At 45.5% G+C, this 20,317-nt stretch overlaps 1 protein-coding gene across 6 annotated transcripts; it reads left to right on the forward strand.

Annotated features, from left to right (window-relative positions):
• Positions 1-525: 525 nt before the first annotated feature.
• kdm5a (lysine (K)-specific demethylase 5A) lies at positions 526-20,176 on the forward strand. Of its 6 annotated transcripts, none has more exons than XM_031583004.2 (27): positions 526-2,437; positions 3,316-3,393; positions 3,582-3,704; positions 4,215-4,385; positions 4,877-5,071; positions 5,677-5,755; positions 5,910-6,001; positions 6,594-6,752; positions 6,871-6,990; positions 7,123-7,281; positions 7,941-8,122; positions 8,289-8,451; positions 8,593-8,712; positions 8,836-9,030; positions 9,252-9,433; positions 9,750-9,874; positions 10,088-10,238; positions 10,390-10,504; positions 10,630-10,985; positions 11,252-11,390; positions 11,541-11,720; positions 12,267-13,013; positions 13,150-13,278; positions 13,608-13,752; positions 14,190-14,410; positions 15,043-15,483; positions 17,406-18,084. In XM_031583004.2, the coding sequence occupies exons 1-27, from the start codon at positions 2,291-2,293 to the stop codon at positions 17,526-17,528; spliced, it is 5,037 nt and encodes a 1,678-aa protein (XP_031438864.1). In that variant the 5' UTR covers positions 526-2,290; the 3' UTR covers positions 17,529-18,084. The 6 variants fall into 6 exon arrangements, with proteins under 6 accessions (XP_031438864.1, XP_031438859.1, XP_031438860.1 ...); XM_031582999.2 differs by lacking the exon at positions 17,406-18,084 and adding an exon at positions 18,300-20,176 and having other exon boundaries at positions 527-2,437; positions 15,043-15,487; XM_031583000.2 differs by lacking the exon at positions 17,406-18,084 and adding an exon at positions 18,302-20,176 and having other exon boundaries at positions 527-2,437.
• The last annotated feature ends 141 nt before the right edge of the window (positions 20,177-20,317 follow it).

Below are 20,317 nucleotides of genomic sequence, written 5' to 3' on the forward strand. Positions count from 1 at the left end.
GCTTGCTAGGCCTCCTGATGACTTCACGGTCCCCTCAATACAACGTTGCATACAACACATAATGGGCCTTTTTACCCACTTCTCCCAGCAGAGAAAAGATAACTAGCTACAGGAGGCGATGGAGACCAAACTTACTAGCCAGCAACGTAGAAAAGGGCGATTTTTAAAAGTGCATCAAAAATACTTTTACACTTTTACATAAGGATAGCCTTAAAAGTTCAATTTTTTTTTGGTTGTGAAAAATGGAAATCTCTTTACACAGTCATAGTTGGTCAATTGTTCCTGTGATTTTATACATTTGGGCCAAACATATAAACAAATCCATAAAAAACGCTGAAACACAAGAGCACAAAGTGTGTAAATTGCAGAAGTACTGGAAACATACTGGGAAATATCATGCCTTTAGACTTCATCATAATTGTTCTGATTTTTAGACATCAAAATCTACTTGGGCTACTGCACCTTCAAATAACTTGATCATTAAACAACAACTGTTTAACCCACAGACGTAATAATGTGATGTTTTAGTAATCTGACAAGCGCAGCGACACTCCTGGTACGGTTATCCTTTTCTGCTATTAATTCTGCCTTTCTTTGTTTAAACACAATTTCTCGAAGTGACATGCACACCCAACTAACATCTTAAATCGATGAAGATAATTCATTTAGCAAACTCCTAGATCAGTCTGTTTTAGGAAGTATTACCTTTGACCTCACTGAGAACGCGTCACTTCACAATATCAATGCGCTGTTTCATAAATTACTTAGCTGGGAAGAGCAAATACAGCAATTTCCAGAAAGAAACTTCGCGTAATATGTTAAATATAAAGAAATATGTCTGTGTAAATCCTCAAGCCACTTTTCACAAAGTTTTTTTAGTATCAACCAGGTGTGTACTCACTACGGAAGAGAAATAGCTAAGTGCATTGTTATTTCAATGGCTGTGATTCGGTCACAACCATAGAGATGGGAAGTACTTGTGACTAGCATGTTTATTTATCCGCGGTTCAACTAGTTCATTGTACTGATGCATCAACGTTTTTGGATTATCGGGTGCATGAGGTATCTCAACTGGATAGACCGAGCTAGTCACCTTCAATCAGCTGGATATCGTTTGTCATCAAACGCTAGCCAGCTATCTTCAGCTATAGCTACTGGACTGTCTTCGAAGTGAGCACAGGCAGTTAGCCAGATTTGGCTAACGTTAATCGAAGGACACGAAGCGGATGTTAAGGACGAAGCAGATCGCTTAAGAAACGCGATAGCTTGTCTTGGACTCATTTGTTACTTGACTTTGTACTTACATATTTACATCGACGTGTCGAGTTTTTGCACTGGAAAATGTTTTGGCTGCAAGGCAGCTAACATCGGCTAGCAAACGTAAACACTTGTTAGCGTTGCATAGCTAGCCTACCTACGAACTTTTCAATGAATGGACAGTCTGGATGCTTGGCCAAGGCAGCATAATGTTCTTGGTCCCAAGCTAAATGTCGGAAGATGATGTTCATAAGCAGACACCACTGACTAGGCATCAGCGAGAGCGAATCATTTCATGCGATTTTTTTTACCAGGCCATGAACAGAAATAGTTGAATAACGTTGAGGAACATACATCGCAAGCTAACTTGCATTCTGGGGCCAATAACAGCAACGCAATGTTAGCCGACTGGGTTGCTAGCTAGCTGACAACAGCTAACCTGGCATCGAAGAACGGCTGGATCTAATGGAAAGTCCGTCAACAACAACTTGAGAGCGGTTTCATCCTAAACACCCAATGGCGTTAACAGTATTTTCCAGGCATTGTACATGACATGCTTCGCAATTTTAATGCACCTAAAGGACATGATGACAGTCTTAGTCTTGCCCTGTGCCTCAGGTAACGTTAGCGAACTCAGCTCAACCTAGTGCGCAGGGGAGTGGTTGTGTGGACTGTTCGGCCCGCAGTTTCCTTGTGATGGAAAAGGGCCCTAAAAATTACTTTTAAAGAACGTTTTTTGTTATTGGTCATCAGTTTCGGGCAAATGTCAGACTTGCAAACCATATATAATATTAATGTAGGTTTCACAAACATGGCGAGAACTGCAGTGGTTTCTCGCCATATTACTGTTGGACTGAAGACCTAATCATGGAATTCTGCGGAAATAAAACAGTTCTTAAAGTTCATTTTTAAAACTAATCATGAGCAAAGACGTGGAATTGTTATATTAGGTTTAGCCAGAGACTAGTGCAACAGCAGTGACTTTTATTGTAGTTAATGTTAAATTGTCCAGATCCCATCAACCTTCTACATCATGTCCATGTACGCCGAATTTGTACCTCCACCGGAATGCCCAGTTTTTGAGCCGAGTTGGGAAGATTTTTCAGATCCTTTAGGATTCATTAATAAGATTCGCCCCATCGCTGAGAAGACTGGGATTTGCAAAATTCGACCTCCAGTGGTAAGATTTTCATAACTATTCAGAATGTTGACAAAAGCCTATCTTTCGTTTAGCGTTAAGAGTTATAGTATATAAAATCTCCATTCTGTTATTATTCTCATAGGTTATTGTCAATTTAGCAGTGACGATTAGCTAACCCCTATCCCAAATGCATAAAAAACATTTCAGAGGTCGAAGAGGATGTTTTCCTTCTTCGTGTAGGCTATGTTTATGGCGAAACCGACGTCATGTGAAAGTGCGGCCTAACATTCCTAGATTCTACCTGAATGAACAACATCTAGCTTGTTACATTTGTTTTTACCTTTGTTCCACACGCACAAGCATTTCTATAGTCAAAATCGTGAACTCATTGCAGCTCTGTATGAACGCTTAAGTTCAGGCTGTTGTATTGTCCCGATAACAAGGCCTTAACATGCTTCCAGACATACCTTATCGTGTTTGAGTTAACCAATTTATAACAATATATGGCCTTTACATGTTTTTGCTTGTATAAATGTCCTCTTTCATCGAATTTATAAAACTAACATCATTATGTTTTGGCATGACGTACTTGAAGTATCCAGTAATTAAAATATCTCTTTACTTCCTGTGTGCATTGTGAAATCTGTGTGCAGGTCTGGTGAAGATTTAGCTTAGTTTTCCATTAAGCATGTGTCAAGCTCTCTTTCTGATGCTTTCTCTGTATACTTCATGTGTTTCATGAAAGAAGTAGTTTTTTTAGTTGAAGCTATATGTGTGTGTGACCAATATTCTCTTTCACATATTGACAGAGCATAACTAGGCGTGCTTGTCCCTCATTTAAGATTGGCCTACAAATGAGTTAATCATCTTATTGACATGAGCCAGAATGAAGTCATTTATGTGTATGGTTTCTCCAGGATTGGCAGCCTCCTTTTGCCTGCGATGTGAGAAATTTCCGCTTTACGCCTCGTGTCCAGAGGCTAAATGAACTTGAGGTAATGGAATGATGCTCCTTGTGAATGGCCGGTATTGCTCTGTAGTTTTATATACAGTGTCTAGGTGTCTATTCAGTTTATGAGCACTTTTTATTTGATGCCTGAATTCAAATCACATAAATGTTTTGTAATGTATGGATCATCTTTGTCAATGATGCAAACATGACCGTTCCTCCTTTCCTCTGTAGGCACTCACCAGGGTCAAACTGAATTTCTTGGATCAAATTGCAAAGTTTTGGGAGCTACAGGGTTGCAGGCTGCGGTTCCCTCATGTGGAGAAGAAGATCCTGGACTTGTACTTGCTTAGCAAGGTTAGAAAATATAACCAATCATTTCAGAGCCCTTTATGGTCTAATCTTAACATCAAACTAAAGCAGCAAAATGTAATGGTGGTGTCATTCCAAGGCTGTCATCTGGATTGATTTTGTGCACATGCCAAGGTACAATAATCATTTTGATGATTCAGACAAAATGCATAGAATGCAGCCACAGAATTTCTGGCCAATTTTAATATTACTTTTGCAAGTCTGGAATTTCAGTTTTTAACATGGTATCTTGCTGGTGAATGTGATTGCATGAGACTTTCCCTTAAAAGTGTGCTGAAAATGGCACTCAGATATACCAAAAATGTAATTGTAAGTCAGTATATTTGTAATCAGTCTGTCAGTCTAAATTTCTATTCACAATACATTTTTTTTTAGTTTATGATGATTGTAACCTTATAAAGCAACCCTCGTTGCTACAGAGCTTATACCAACATGTTGCATACTTCAAATGCATACAATGAGGTGTGTGTGTGTGTGTGTGTTTTGCTCATGCAGATAGTCTCAGCAGAAGGTGGTTTTGACACGGTGTGTAAGGAGAAGCGTTGGTCTAAGGTGGCCAGTCGAATGGGGTTTCCCTCAGGGAAGGGCACGGGCTCCCTGCTCCGCTCCCACTTTGAGAAGATCCTCTATCCCTATGAGCTCTTCCAGTCTGGAGCCTCACTCACTGTAAGTACTGAACACCAGCAGAACATCATTGGATGATGCTGCCCCTTCTTTGGGGCAGACTTCATTTTAGAATACACTTAACTCGATAAGAGAGTAAATCACACCATCATGTATTTTAAGACTCAAATTGTAACTCACCAGCCTTCTACTGAACATTTGGTCCAGGTTAAGAATTTTGCAAATATATATGGTCATCAATGTGAGCACGAACTTCCGTGAGATAAGATAGTCAGTGTTTCCGAGTGTTTGTACCTTTTTCCTATAATGTTTTACATAGACGTTAAACAATTCTGCTGTACAACTTTTTTCAAACAACGTTGCCATATTCACAACATTGGCTTCCATTCCCACACAACACCAATACGGCATAATAGCAACAAATAAATGACTTTCAATGTGAGTGGGAATTTGTTATCTGTGTGTACCTCTGTGTGAAGACCCATCTTTAAATGGGAGATTAACTGTAAACATTGCACTGTGGACTCGTCCAGGGTATTCAGAGACTGTATGAGGAGGGAGAGGATACGGAGGACCAGGATGAAGGCATCGAGGGTGGAGTGGATGAGGAGGATGAAGAGGAGGAGGAACAGGAGAAGGAGTGTAGGGATCGAGACGGCCTGTGTGACCGGACACAGAACAAGGACCAGCCTGCGTCAGAGAGACGCTCCCGGCGGCTCAAATCAGAGGTGGGTACAGAGGATGACGGGAACATAATATGGAGAGCACAGTCACAAATACAGAACCCGGGCCATCAACCTGTTATCATTTGTAAACGGTGCCATATTTCACACGCCTTTCTTTTGCAAATACAAGCGATTCATTCTTAAGGTTTTCAGCAGACACATGGCACCACGGCAGTGAACCAGACCTTGTGCTGCTCTCTCTGTGATCACCCTGCCCGTCATAGCGCATGGCACATGGTTGGAGTAATAGCATTATCCTTTTCTGTTGTGTAATACTCAGCTTATTCCGTCGTGCAAGGTCCCCTGTAGACTTGCTGCCTAGTGTAGGCCTAACTCCATCTGAGATGCTGTGTGCTGATGCAGCACGAGGTTTTCCCAATCCAAAGAGTACTTCACTTGAGTATTGCCTTTTGATTTGCCCCCACTGCGAGGGAGGCCTTATGGGTTGTTTTTACTGCCCCACGTGTCTTCGATTCCCAGCTTTATTGTGGAGACCACCGGGGAACTGATGCTCTTCATTCCCAGCAAGATCCTGCTGCACAACTGGACATTTTTTGTTAAGGGCATTGCCTTGTGGTTTTCATTCTGTACTTTTTTCTTATTTACAGCGAGAAAACAAGGAGCCCAAAAGCCTGCAGATCTTTGGCACCAGTCCCAAGATGGGGGGGTTAGAGATTGTTTTGGCTGGTGAGACTTTTCCTCTTTCGTACACAAGCACTCTCTGTTCATTCTGATTACTGGGAACTGGGAAACGGCCCATATGGTAACAACACTCACGAATGTGTTTTCCCTGAAATGAAAGGGGTAGATGAAGTAATCCTCATGTTTGTTTTCTCCAAAGATGACGCTTTCCTCAAGAAGCAGCGGCATCTCAAGGCCCAGGCCTTTGCCATTAAAATGCGTCCACGCAAGGAAACGCTGGAGGTGAACTTTGTAAGTACCACTAGTATGATTCTGACATTGAGGTCATCTGCAAATATTGGAAGGCTTCCAATACATGCTCAGGATATATTTGCATTAGATTTGCATATTCTATATTGCATATTGCATGTGTTTAGAGCTGATTAGTGGCCAATACATCGCTCTATTCCTTGATAAAATCATTAACAATGATGTATAGAGAATATAGATATGGAATATGATGTCTTTGTAATTCTTTGGAAGAGAAGCAACATTAGTGAACAGCCTCTTTGTGGAGCTTGTCTAGCTTGTAGGTTATTAAGCCTAACCACCTACCCCATACTTTGTGGCCTGCACCCTCCCCGCCTTGCTCAATATCATATTTAACTTGCACAGCATACATAGCCAAGGGATGGCATTTGGTTCATTCTCATTAAACATTCATTACCTTTGAGTCCAAGGCTAAATGTGGTCATAGCAACCAAGGCTACCAATGGGACAGGAAGTGCGGCGGCCATAAGAGACCAATGCAATTATTGGAGGTTTTGGAATTGTAATTATCTTTTGTTGTGATTTTCTGGGGTAGGCCACTGACATGATTGTGCTCTTTGACTGTCTCTTGCAGATTGATCTGTACTTGTGTCTGGTGTGTGGGCGTGGTGATGAGGAGGACCGCCTGCTCCTGTGTGATGGCTGTGACGACAGCTACCACACCTTTTGTCTGATCCCGCCCCTGCAGGACGTGCCAAAGGGAGACTGGCGCTGCCCAAAGTGTGTGGCAGAGGTATGGTGTGTCTGTATACATACAGCAGAAACTCTACTGCGTTTTCTCACAGTGACCTAATGCCATAGATCCACACTTGTCTGATTTAAAGAACCGTACGGATTTTGACTCTTTCCAGGAATGCAGCAAACCAAGGGAGGCCTTTGGCTTTGAGCAGGCCGTACGGGGGTACACCTTGCAGAGCTTTGGAGAAATGGCAGACCACTTCAAGTCCGACTACTTCAATATGCCTGTGCATGTGAGTTCAAACCTCTTCTGAGAAGCCTCATATGAGGAGCCTGATGTATAGAGCCTAGGTCAGTAACATGTCATACATTTAGTGTGGCGCTCATTTGGTCGTCTGACCTACTCCTTTGATGTTTTCACGCAGATGGTTCCTACAGAGCTGGTGGAGAAGGAGTTCTGGAGGCTTGTGAGCAGCATAGAGGAAGATGTCATTGTGGAGTACGGAGCTGATATTAGCTCCAAGGATGTGGGCAGTGGATTCCCTGTCAGGGATGGAAAGAGGAGACTGCTAGGAGATGAGGAGGTGAAGATGTTAAGCCTTCATTCATTCATTCATTTACATTTACATTTAGTCATTTAGCAGACGCTTTTGTCCAAAGCGACGTACAAGGGAGAGAATATTCAAGCTACGAGCAATAGAACCTGGTGTAACAATAAATAAATACTACTTTACATTAGAAATATAACAAAATGAAATAAAAAGAAAGAAAGAGTGCAGAAGTGTAACTGCTGTAATTGCAAGTTACGCACTAGTCGAAGTGCCAGTTAGGACGGGAAGTGCTCTCTGAAGAGTTGGGTCTTCAAAAGCTTCTTAAAGGTAGAGAGGGACGCCCCTGCTCTGGTAGTGCTGGGCAGCTCATTCCACCAACGTGGAACTACAAATGAGAATAGTCTGGACTGCCGTGCTTGCACAGACGGCAGTGCCAAACGACGCTCACTAGAAGAGCGCAGCATTCATTCAGATCCTTGAGTAGAACTTCTGTGTTTTTGTCCTCTACTTACAGTTATGTAGTTCCAGTATAGTTCTTTGAAACTGTGTGTGTGTGTCTATCAATGTAATTGATCTGTTCCATAGACTCCATAGCTGCTTAAAAGATGGAGTTCTAATCATGAATGCTGTGCCTCCCTGGATTTCAGAAACTAGAACAACAACAGCTCTAAACTTGCTTCTCCCCTCTGTAGGAGTATGCCAACTCGGGCTGGAACCTTAACAACATGCCAGTGTTGGAGCAGTCTGTTCTCACGCACATTAACGTGGACATCTCTGGTATGAAGGTGCCCTGGCTGTATGTGGGCATGTGTTTCTCCTCTTTCTGTTGGCACATAGAGGACCACTGGAGCTACTCCATCAACTTTCTGCACTGGTGAGTAAGCACAGACTGCTCTGTGTGGCTGAAAATGGCTCTTCTGTCCAACAGTTTGGGAGGCCCCGTCAGACAGCAGTTAATGTAATTTGTATTGGAAGTACTGGAAAGAAGACTTGTGGCTGGGAACTAAAGGCCCCCCCCCCCCACCTTATCTTTCTCTTAGGGGTGAACCCAAGACGTGGTACGGTGTTCCCGCTCATGCGGCCGAGCAGCTTGAAGCAGTGATGAAGAAGTTGGCCCCAGAGCTGTTCGACTCCCAGCCGGACCTGCTGCACCAGCTCGTCACCATCATGAACCCCAACATTCTCATGGAACACGGTGTTCCTGTGAGTCTCGCCTGCAAATGTATCTGTGTGTGTGTGTGTGTGTGTGTCCGTGAGTTCTTTGTTGTGTTTTTGCGTCCTCACAGTTTAGTCGGAGTTGCGGGTCAAATTTGTATTTCTCACCGGTCTAATTCCATCCTGCAGGTGTACCGGACGAATCAGTGTGCCGGGGAATTTGTGGTGACGTTCCCAAGGGCGTATCATAGCGGCTTCAATCAGGGCTACAACTTTGCTGAGGCCGTCAACTTCTGCACAGCAGACTGGGTACAGTTACTGATGCTGTTTGGGAGGAACTTCACACCTCTGGTTCTGAGAATCCAATTCAATTTCAGATTCAGTGTAAATCCGTGATTTTGATCCCGATCTTGTTCTGACTTTTTTTCTCAGTTGCCTATGGGACGTCAGTGTGTGGCCCACTACCGCCGCCTTCACCGGTACTGCGTCTTCTCTCACGAGGAGCTCCTCTGCAAGATGGCTGCTGACCCGGACAGTCTGGATGTGGAGCTGGCAGCGGCCGTGGTGAAGGAGCTGGGGGAGGTGATGGAGGAGGAGACCAGGCTCAGACAGGCTGTGAGGGACATGGTGAGTGAAGGGATGGGATCGTGACGGAAGCCATGGTACTGCTCCTCACACGTGACGTGACGTAACATACTCACATGTGGACGCTGCCGTTTCTGGACGGTTAGAACATTGGAAAAGCATAGATGTTGTGCTAATGAGTGTTTTGAAAAGAAGTGCATAATTCTTTGTGATTTTTAAGAGATCCGCTTTTTCATCCTGTGTGATTCCGTCTTTGCCTGCAGGGGGTGCTGTCCTCTGAGCAGGAGGTGTTTGAGTTGGTCCCAGACGATGAGAGGCAGTGCCATCAGTGCAAGACCACCTGCTTCCTGTCTGCGCTGACGTGCTCCTGCAGCCCCGAGCGGCTGGTCTGCCTCCACCACACCGCTAACCTCTGTGATTGTCCACTTGGCAATAAATGTCTCCGGTAAGACGACGTCCCCACCAGCAATACCAAACTAATGTAGTTCTTATCGAAGGACAAGTACATTTGAATGTATATTCATATCAATGTGTACCTGCCTGGAAGCAGAACCCAGACTCTTGTCAATGTTGACAACGTTCCAGCAGCCTAATCAACTGATCCAATCAGATCTCTCTGTGCTGGTGAAATGAACTTGTTATGTCAGTTGTTTTGTTGTGATCACTCTCTCTTTGTCCTTGTGGTTCAGAAACAGGTATGATCTGGAGGAGTTTCAGTTGTTGTGTTGTGATCACTCTGTCTCTCTGTCCCTGTGGTTCAGATACAGGTATGATCTGGAGGAGTTCCCCTCCATGCTGTACGGGGTGAAGTCTAGGGCGCAGTCCTATGACACGTGGGCTAAGAGGGTATCGGAGGCGCTGGCTGCAGATCACAAGAGTAAGAAAGGTAAACCCGGCAGACACACCTTCAGAAGTCTTTGGCTCTTTTATGAGAATTCTTTCTTGATATTTACATTCTGGATTATCCAGTTTGTTAGGTCTGTTCTGCAGTTTTGGCTCAGTGCCTATGGAAAATCTGACTTTTTTTTAATCTTCCCTTTAGCCTTCAGTCTGATCCAGGATCTGTTGTTGTCTCTGTCTTTCCCTTTTATCTGGTTAGACCTGATTGAGCTGAAGGTGATGCTGGAGGATGCAGAGGACAGGAAGTACCCTGAGAATAACCTCTTCCGCCAACTGCGCGAGCTGGTGAAGGAGGCCGAGACGTGCTCCTCAGTGGCACAACTACTCCTCAGCCACAAGCAGAAGCTCAGGTCCATTTTTATTATTGACTTGGATTTTATTTAGTCATTTAGTTTGGACTCATTTATCATGACTCTGCATGATTCAGTGCTGATTTAGCATTCATTTATTTAATTTGGAAGAGAGAGTCATGTAATTCCTCAAACTGATTTCCCCGAGCAGGCAGCGCCCGGAGGTGAGTCGCGCGCGCAGCAAGCTGACGGTGGAGGAGCTGAAGGCGTTTGTGGAGCAGCTGTTCCGCCTGCCCTGCGTGATCAGTCAAGCTCGCCAGGTCCAGGTTAGTCCCCCGGCCCGTACCCACTCCACACGTCCCGTAGCTGGGCTGGATTGAACTGCTCTGCTGTGCGGAGTAAAGCAGACACATAAACAACACTGTTCTCCACCCGGCTGTCTGTGAAACAGGAACTATTGGAGAACGTGGAGGAGTTCCATGAGCGGGCTCAGGAGGCGCTGGCAGACGAGACTCCAGACTCCTCTAAGCTGCAGGCGCTGCTGGACCTGGGCGCGGGCCTGGACGTGGAGTTGCCGGAGCTTCCGCGGCTCAAGCAGGAGCTGCAGCAGGCGCGCTGGCTGGACGAGGTGCGCCTCACCCTGGCCGAACCGCAGCGCGTCACCCTGGAGCTCATGAAGAGGCTGATCGACTCGGGAGTGGGGCTGGCGCCACACCACGCCGTGGAGAAGGCCATGGCCGAGCTGCAGGAGATCCTCACGGTGTCGGAGCGATGGGAGGACAAAGCCCGCGCCTGCCTACAGGCCAGGTAAGGCCTAACATTATCACATGCCATAACTAAGCATGGCCCATATTGAATTTGACCAAGGACTGCACACTTAACAAGAAGCAAGGAGTTTGTTTACCAAATGACTGATGCCATTACTTCTGAAATTCAGCAATAATGTCTGGCTGATTGTTGCAGTAGCACTCCCTGGTGTAGTAAACAACTAGCACTGCACTGGTAAAATCAGGGGATCTTAAGGGTCAGGGCTGCTCAGTGAAAGGGTTTGAAATGCCATGTTTGCTCCTCAGACCCCGCCACAGCATGACCACCCTGGACAGCATTGTCATCGAGGCCAAGAACATTCCTGCATACCTTCCCAATGTGTTGGCACTGAGGGATGCTCTACAGAAAGCCAAAGAGTGGACTTGCAAAGTCGAAGCCATACAGGTACCGATGCCTCTCATGACATTCTCACCAAGATATGTTTTTGGCTAAATTCTTGTCAAAGCACGAGTGTGTGTATATACAGCCAACTCTTCCACTGGCTTCTCGTGCACAGATATGGATTGTTTCACCTGTTTGCTCTCTGTGTGGCAGAATGGCAGTAACTACGCTTACCTGGAGCAGCTGGAGAGCCTGCTGGGGAGGGGCCGCTCCATCCCTGTGCGCCTGGATCCCCTGCCCCAGGTGGAGTCTCAGGTGGGGTCGGCCAGAGGGTGGAGGGAGAGGACAGGCCGCACCTTCCTCAAGAAGAACTCCACCTACACCTTACTGCAGGTGAGCAAGCAGGGTCCACGGGTTCATCTGTCCTCTCTAAAGTAGGGTGTGAAAGACCGCTCGCGCCGGCCATCTCACCATGTGAGATGTAGCCTGGTAGAATGGGGTTGCAGGCAGGAACACACGACGCAGGAGACAGTGGCTTCCATAAAAATAGCTATATTTATTTACAACGGGGTTTTTGTAAAACCCCAAAACATACCAACACAAACTGAACACACTAAAGCCTATACTAGACAAGGTACACCTCTGAGCATTCAGGTTTTGTCTAGTACCTGGTCCAAGCTCCATCCAGCATGTTCAGTCTGTCCTTCTCCCCCATCAAACAATGAGGTGCACCTTAAGTAAGGCCACCTGGGTCCAATTAAAAGGTAATTGGACCCCTCCACAGGGGTGGGGGAATCCGGACCCAACCATTTTAGGTAGGGGAGTCCAGTCCTTCTTCCCTCCTGGACCACAGTGAGAAGGGGGAGGGACTTCACCTTTTCACATAGGGGAACAGCAGCCATCAACCTTTTGTTTGTGTGTGTGTTTGTTTGTTTGCAGGTCCTCAGCCCTCGTGTGGACATAGGTGTTTACGGGAACAGCAAGAGTAAGCGCAAGAGGGCGAAGGAGCTCCTGGAGAAGGAGCGGGGCCTGGAGCTGGAGGGCCTGAGTGACCTGGACGAGAGTCTGGAGGAGATCAGAGACCCTGCTACCGTGGTGGCGGCGTTCAAGGCCAAAGAGCAGAAGGAGGTGGAGTCCATGCACTCGCTCCGTGCCGCCAACCTGGCCAAGATGGCCATGGCCGACCGCATCGAGGAGGTGAAGTTCTGCCTGTGCCGCCGGACGGCCAGCGGCTTCATGCTGCAGTGCGAGCTGTGCAAGGACTGGTTCCACGGGGCCTGCGTGCCTCTGCCCAAGACCACCACGCAGAAGAAGATGGGCACGGGCTGGCAGAGCAGCAGCAAGGAGTCCAAGTTCCTGTGCCCGCTGTGCCAGCGCTCGCGCCGCCCGCGCCTGGAGACCATCCTCTCGCTGCTGGTGTCGCTACAGAAGCTGCCAGTGCGGCTCCCGGAGGGCGAGGCCCTGCAGTGCCTGACGGAGAGGGCCATGAGCTGGCAGGACCGGGCGCGGCAGGCGCTGGCCACCGATGAGCTCTCGTCTGCTCTGGCCAAGCTCTCCGTCCTCAGCCAGCGCATGGTGGAGCAGGCGGCCCGGGAGAAGACGGAGAAGATCATCAATGCTGAGCTCCAGAAGGCCGCAGCCAACCCTGACCTGCAGGTGAGGCACTACAGGGTGGGCCTTTTTGAGGTTTTTATATCTTTTTGTATTTTATACATTTAATATTTACATCTACTAGTAAAGTTAGTCATGCTTCAGTTTAGCAATCTTCCTGGTTTGGATCTATGATTGGGTGTTGATCTGCGACGCTTCTGTGTCTTCCCAGGGTCACATCCAAACATTCCAGCAGGCAGGCTTCAGCAGGGCCACCTCACCTAGACCGTCTTTGGACTATGATGACGAGGAGACGGATTCAGATGAAGATATCCGGGAAACGTATGGCTACGACATCAAGGTATGCAGAAATTCCCAAAGGCACTATATATATATATTTTTTTTTTTTGTTTATAAGTACACATTCTTCTCCATCAGCCATGATGTCATTAAAACACAGTTAAAAGAGCTGACAAAACAATCTCTTTCGACAAATGCTAGAGAATGGGTTTGAATTGTCTTAAAGCATAAACTGTCTTGAGCTTGTGTGTTTAGGAAATCATAATTCTTATCGTTTTAAACTCATTTGTTATTTCCTGCAAACAAAATTCATATTGCGCCTTTCACACGATGTCCGTCATGAAAGTCCAGAAGCTGTATTGACGTGTTGCTCCTCCCTCCACCCCCCAGGACCCGGGGGAGGTGAAGCCCTACCTCTTCTGTGATGAGGAGATCCCTGTGAAGTCTGAAGAGGTGGTCAGTCACATGTGGCCGGCCACGCCCTCCTTCTGTGCTGAGCATGCCTACTCCTCAGCCTCCAAGTCATGTGCCCAGAGTAAGTGCAATGGAAACAGGCAGAGTTCCATTTGTAACATACAATATGGCCATTTATATTGGTTATATACTTATATCAATCATTTTTCTTGAAAATGTATGTTTTTTTTATAATTTTTTGTATATTGAGCTCTGTATTATTAGTAAATTTTTTTAACATTACACAAAAACTGAGATGCAAAACTATTCCTTCAGACAACATCCAAATCTGAAAATTCCGGTATACTAATGACCCTAGTTCTTAGGAAGCATGTGTACTTCTAAAACGTGTTCCCTAGTTCTTAGGAAGCATGTGTACTTATAAAACGGGTTCCCTAGTTCTTAGGAAGCATGTGTACATTTAAAACGGGTTCCCTACTTATTAGGAAGCATGTATACTTATAAAACGCGTTCCCCTTGGTTGCCGGCAGTCCGAGTGAGTCCAATGTTCTTCTCCAGGTCAAGCCGCCCCTCGCAAGCAGCCCAGGAAGACCCCGCTGGTGCCACGCAGCCTGGAGCCCCCGGTGCTGGAGCTGTCCCCCGCAGCCAAGGCCCAGCTGGAGGAGCTGATGATGGTGGGGGATCTGCTGGAGGTGTCCCTGGACGAGACCCAGCACATCTGGCGCATCCTGCAGGCCACGCACCCACCCTCGGAGGAGCGCTTCCTGCAGGTCATGGAGGTAGGGGTTGCCGTGGGAACACTTCTCGCTGTGAGGACCGGCTCGTTGGGCTGCACAGCCAGCCAGCTGGCGAATCTGTGTCAATATCCCAACTAAAACACACACCAGGTGGATCAAATTAGGGCAGCTTTCATGCTTTTAACCTATATAAGTTGTATAACAACCCATCAAGGATAGATAGAGCGTGCCTGTTTTGTATGTGTGTTGAAATAGCAGCATGCAGTCATTGTTTTTTTATGTTATGAGGAAGTTTACAACTAAAATAAGAAAGTAAATCATTGAGACATAGAAAATAATCTAAGGATTAGCACACTGATCCTCAAAGGCAAAACATGAAATTGTAAGACCCAAAGTATTAGTGACCTATCCCTGTAATAAACTGTCTCTGTCTCCTTGCTTCTGGTGTCATTTTCCAAAGATGTTCCTAAGATACTGAATGCTGAATGCACATGGTCATATTACCCAGCATTGTATTACTCATTGTTTATGTCTGGCTCCTAGAGTTCTCAATGCTAGTACACACGAGGAGATCCAATGGAGCTGGCTCTGGCTCAAAAGCCATTCTTCATTCAAGCTTTATTTATGTATCCATCCAGATGTCTTGAACGTTCTTTTCCCCTTATCTTTAACAGCCAGAAGACGGCATGATGGACAAACCAGTGAAGCTGAAGGTGAAGGTCTCGGAGAAGAAGCGCAAGAGGAAGCTCGAGCGGGCTGAGCAACACCTCCTCTTGTCTGCAGGGGGAGGCGAGGGGGGCCGAGCCAAGGCCAAGGAGCTCAAGAGAAGCGTCGATGGCCTGGGCAAGCCCAAGAAGAAGAAGCTCAAGCTCAACGTGGACAAAGCCCGTGAGCTCAAGATGCTGGCTAAGCGCCTGGCCAAAGAGGAGAAGGAGAGGAAGAGGAAGGAGAAGGCTGTTGCCAAGGCCGAAGCTGTCAAGGAAGGTCTGGAGAAGAAGAGAGAGAAGAAGATCCTGGACATCCCCTCGAAATATGATTGGTCAGGAGCAGAGGACTCTAATGATGAGAACGCCGTGTGTGCGGCCAAGAACTGCATACGGCCCTGTAAAGATAAGGTGAGTGCACACAGCAAGCCACAGATGAAACACGCCCTGTTCAAGTTCTCTCTGCACATTCACTATGTTGCATTTCACTTTAAAGGATAGATTTGAATTTCAAACTTAAGTACAGAATTGTTTTGTAGGACGTTTGCTGGAGATTGTGAAGTAGACCCATCAGAGCCTATATACTAAAATACATTTTATAACAGTTTATCCTGGTATTTACTGGTTGTTCGGGTTGCAAAGGGGCGTAAAATATCCGGAAACTTTCCATGGGAATTTAAGCTCGGAAATTTTGAATTATTTATTTGCTTAAATGTAGTTGAAAACAAGACAAGCCTTCCTCAGCTGGACCCTGGATGCAGTTAGTTGGGAATATTGTCTGCCGGAAATGTAAACCTAAGACTTTCTGTTGTTTATGAATGTCTTTGTCATTATTTAGCATATTGATTACTTGATACACTAAAGCCAAGTTCATTTTAATACCAAGTTTATTTGTATACAGTAGGCTAACTTTTTACTGCAGTGAGTCGGATGTATGTATGTCTAAAGTACACCATCACCTCGATTCTGCGGCTGTTGGGGTTCATCAAAAAAGCGCAAGTTGGGCGACTTATCGAAAATAAAAGTAATTGTTGTAGCGAAACAACCTCTTCAAATCTTGAATCAGACGACCGAATGCGTTGAACTGAAGTTTATTTACTCTTGCAGACTTTCATTCAAATCAGAGTGGTCGTTCATGGAGCAGCTTAGCCAAAAACCAGTGCACTAACTTTTTAAATGGCATATTTCGTCACTATGCTTTTCCAATCGAAAACCCAAAACGTATCCAAGTTTGAACCAATCAAAATATTCTCTCAAACCTATACATTTTATCCAAGCTCAGCCAATCAGAATATTCTGCTCACTAATCTTTCAAGATGCAGAGCAGCTGTGTCCTTATCAGTAGTGTCCCCCCTCCCGGTTATGATGGCTCTTTCCTTGGAACTTCTACCTGCTCTTTGACAGTTCCGCATCCCCATATGCATAAATCTTTCTAATTAATATGTGGCTGTCTCTGCAAGCCTGCACCTGTGGAAACTGTGTAGTCTTTGTTTTTAGAAAACAGGCCTCTCTCTGTTTGGCCTGACCTTCATCTCCACACACAGGCCTCTCTGCCTGGCCTTACATGACACTTGTAGTTGAAAAACTGCTCCATGTTCACCTCCATTACTGTATTACAACCATGGTATTTTTCTACATAATTACTGCAAATTAAAGGCTGAGCAATAAAAAACGGCATTCAAAACTCTATTTTAAAGATGTATGGAATGCAGCAGACACTGTGTTTCTTTGCAAAGGATGTAGCTAGCTGTTTTAAATCCCAGCATCCTGCACACTAGAACAGGGCTGTTGAGGCCACACTACTGCATTTGAGCCCAAGGACTACAGCTAGTATAAATTACCCCAAAATGTCCAATTTTATTCCCGTTAATGCCCATATATTCCCGTTTATTCCCATGGAAAGTTTCCAACTTTGAGTATTCCTGGAATTTTGCAACCCTACTGGTTGTTATAAATATTTGGCCTAAAGCCTGTTCAATATTCACAGCTTTCCATCAAGAGTGGCGTTTGCAAGCCAATATGTACAGTTGTGAGCTACAGCCCTCATGATATTTGAAATAAAATGTGCTGCACGTGTTCAGTGTGAAGTGCATCATATCCCATGTAATAAACACACCCAGTGACAGTCCTAACCCCTTCCCTGAAACTGAGCAATAAACATGTACTCTACATGGACATGTCAGTGATTTGGTCAAACTTGACTTTTTAAAGACAAATCTATTTGTGTAAATTTAGAAATTGAGTATCCAATTTTGAAGTCCCATTTTTTTTGTCTGCTATGAGATTGTCTGGAACAGCCATTTACACAACCTCCCTCTCTCAAAACACTTTAGGTGAAGGTGAGGCGATTATACAAACACATTGAGACGGTTGAGTCATGCCATGTGCCTCTCCAGAAGAAGCTTGTGAGGATGGGCCTGCTGACCGGTGCATGCTGGTCAATTCTGCTTGCATGAATATTGTTTAACAGGGGCCAACAGGGGTCATTGTCCTGGAAGGAAGCAGAACTGGTTTATTTTGCCACTGAGGACAAGGCTGTAGAGTGCCTACTTCTCTGTGCTTCTATGTATTTGCTGTGTGTTTTGTTTATTGTTGTATTCTTTTGTTCCTGTTTGATCTCCTTAGATGCTTAGAAGATGGCCTTTTTAGTTAAGCTTTTTGGGGGATAAGCCATGTCAAGTAGACATTAAGGATCTTGTCAGCAATGCATTTGCGACTTGAAATAATCATTGAATATCAACAGCTGATAACAGCACTGGAACACCTTAAGGAGAGTTACACATAACGTATTAACAGAAAAGACAGTAGTGCAGGGCATCATTGGAAACCAGTTCTCTGGTTAATCTGTACCTTGTTTCCTGCCATCAGTCATCTTTTGACAAGGACACTGACCAGTGCATAGACATTGCAAAACTTCCCTGAAACATGGAAACCCCTTATTCTAGTCGTACACCACATAGTGTTTGGACGGAGTGGATTTGATGTCCAATGGTTTAATATCCATTTCCATCTGTTTTGATGAACATGGCATTGTTAGTGTTCTGTTTTCATGCATGTCTTTGGTGTGTGTGTGTGTGTGTGTGTGTGTGTGTGTGTGTGTGTGTGTGTGTGTGTGTGTGTGTGTGTGTGTGTGTGTGTGTGTGTGTGTGTGTGTGTGTGTGTGTGTGTGTGTGTGTGTGTGTGTGTGTGTGTGTGTGTGTGTGTGTGTGTCTCTCTCTCTCTCTCTCAGGTGGACTGGGTGCAGTGTGATGGCGGCTGTGACGAGTGGTTCCACCAGGTGTGTGTGGGCGTGACCTGTGAGATGGCGGAGAACGAGGACTACATCTGCTGTCTGTGCCAGCGGAAAGCCGCCGGCCCGAGCGGAGCCGGAGCGGTGATGAAGGTCGCCATGGAGACCGTGGTGATCTCGACGCCCCTCTGCGTCGTCTCGAGCCCGGCCTTGTCCCAGCCCGACCCCGAGGAGAGCAGCTAGTGCGAAAGCCCACCCAGAATGAGGAGGACTCGCGCGCAAGCCCTGCACTCCCTCCCAGCACAGAGCACCACGCCAGGCCAGACTGTCAGCCTGGGGGAGCGGGCCGATGCGGCTCCCTCTCAGGCTCCCCCCCCCCCCAGAGGGTGGCCGGCGCTGACGATGGGTGAAGACATGCTGCACAGAGGAGAGACCCAAGGGCAGGTGGGACCAGGCCAAGGAAAGAGTCGGGTCGCCAACCCTCGGATCAGATGTCTGAATTAACACTTGAAGATGGATGGCTGTCAGATGCCAAAGGAAGGTCGGCCGGACAGATTGCAGGCCAAACAGTGGGGTGTCCATTTTTCTCTCTTCAACTAACTCTTGTGAACTGTTCAGTGGTCCCTCATGTCCTGTTTTGGGGTGGTGTTGTAAATATTGGCCCGTCCATTCCGACTTAAAGGCCCTCTCCATATGTTTGCCTGAGCATCCTACAATAAATATCAGAATGGAGACGGAACATTTCAAAGTTTGTATGAGTCCTGTGAATGGTCCTCTCTGTAATCTACTATGCATCCTCAGACACAGTCCCCCGCCTACCATGCAACCATGCAAAGGAAGCAGTACCCTTAGCCCTCCTCGTCTGCTTCAGCCCAGTCATCATGGACTCGACTGCACAACTGCCACTCAACACTTCCACCTGTGAGCTCAGCCCCGACCAAGTGTGTAGGACTAGGAAAACAATGGTTGTATGTAGTGAAGGTATTTATAATGTAAATAGGTTTTAAGGATTTAATGATTGGATGTGGCTTTTTTCTCACCTTTATTAAAATATTCTTAGTCAGATGAAATATTTTGTCAGACGAGTGTTTCATATTTCAAAGAAAATCTTGTTTGTGTCTATAGGGAGGTAAAAAAGGTCAAAGTGTCAGGAGTGCACGAGTGTATGTATGTATGTATGTATGTATGTATGTTCACGTCTAATAGATAACTCTGGCTACTCATTTCAGTTTCTACTACACTGCTGACTAAAAACACTATGTCCTGCAACGTGAAACATCTTATGCTGTGAGAGAGAGGAGTCGCTCAAAGTTGTCTATTGTCACACAATGAGGTACACTAGTAGTCAAACATTTAGACCAGATTAGAGCAAGTGATTTAGTGCACAGAATATTGTTGAAATCGATACGGACATCCAAAAGAATTTCAAGTTTGAAATTTGACCAAATGCAAATGAAGATGTTTCAGCAGGGTCAACTCAAGAGTGGAGATGAACTAGTTTAAACCGACTCGAGCTGCCTTCCCCTCTCGTCGAAACAGACAAGCAGAGGAAAAAAACCTGACGAGTGAATCAGGAATGCCACGCATGAGATACCAGAGAACAATTTAGTAGTTAACCTAAAAAGCTGATGACGTGTGATTTGCATATGACATTACAACGTGTTCTGGTAAAAGATCCAACCTTGTACTTGTAGAACCTATAATGTCATTATTAACAATGTCATAGACTTAGTAGGTTTTTGTTGGGAATTCTTTTGTGCACATTTATAGCTTAAGTGTGTCGGCCATTCCACATCAAAGATATAAGTCAAATGGAAGTGAAAAGATCCAGATGCTTGAACACCTTGCCACTAAACCGGTATTGAAAATGGATATTTGCTCAGCTGAAATGTCTAATTTAGAAAATGTCAGCAATTACTATTTTTCGACATGATCTAATGTTTAAAGAATTGACAAACCCAGCAATGTCTAATGCAGGTTATTTTCGGAGAAGATCAGGTTTGTCCACGACATATT

This window comes from Clupea harengus, chromosome 16 (assembly GCF_900700415.2).
Source record: "Clupea harengus chromosome 16, Ch_v2.0.2, whole genome shotgun sequence".
In the NCBI taxonomy this organism is placed as follows: domain Eukaryota; kingdom Metazoa; phylum Chordata; class Actinopteri; order Clupeiformes; family Clupeidae; genus Clupea; species Clupea harengus.

What these genes read in the sequence shown, in the direction of transcription:
- kdm5a (XM_031582999.2), top strand. Translation starts at nt 2,291, where the DNA reads ATGTCCATGTACGCCGAATTTGTACCTCCACCGGAATGCCCAGTTTTT. An exon ending in GCAAAGTCGAAGCCATACAG is followed by an intron (nt 11,391 to 11,540) that starts GTACCGATGCCT and finishes TCTGTGTGGCAG; the next exon opens with AATGGCAGTAACTACGCTTA. An exon ending in ACAGGGTGGGCCTTTTTGAG is followed by an intron (nt 13,014 to 13,149) that starts GTTTTTATATCT and finishes GTGTCTTCCCAG; the next exon opens with GGTCACATCCAAACATTCCA.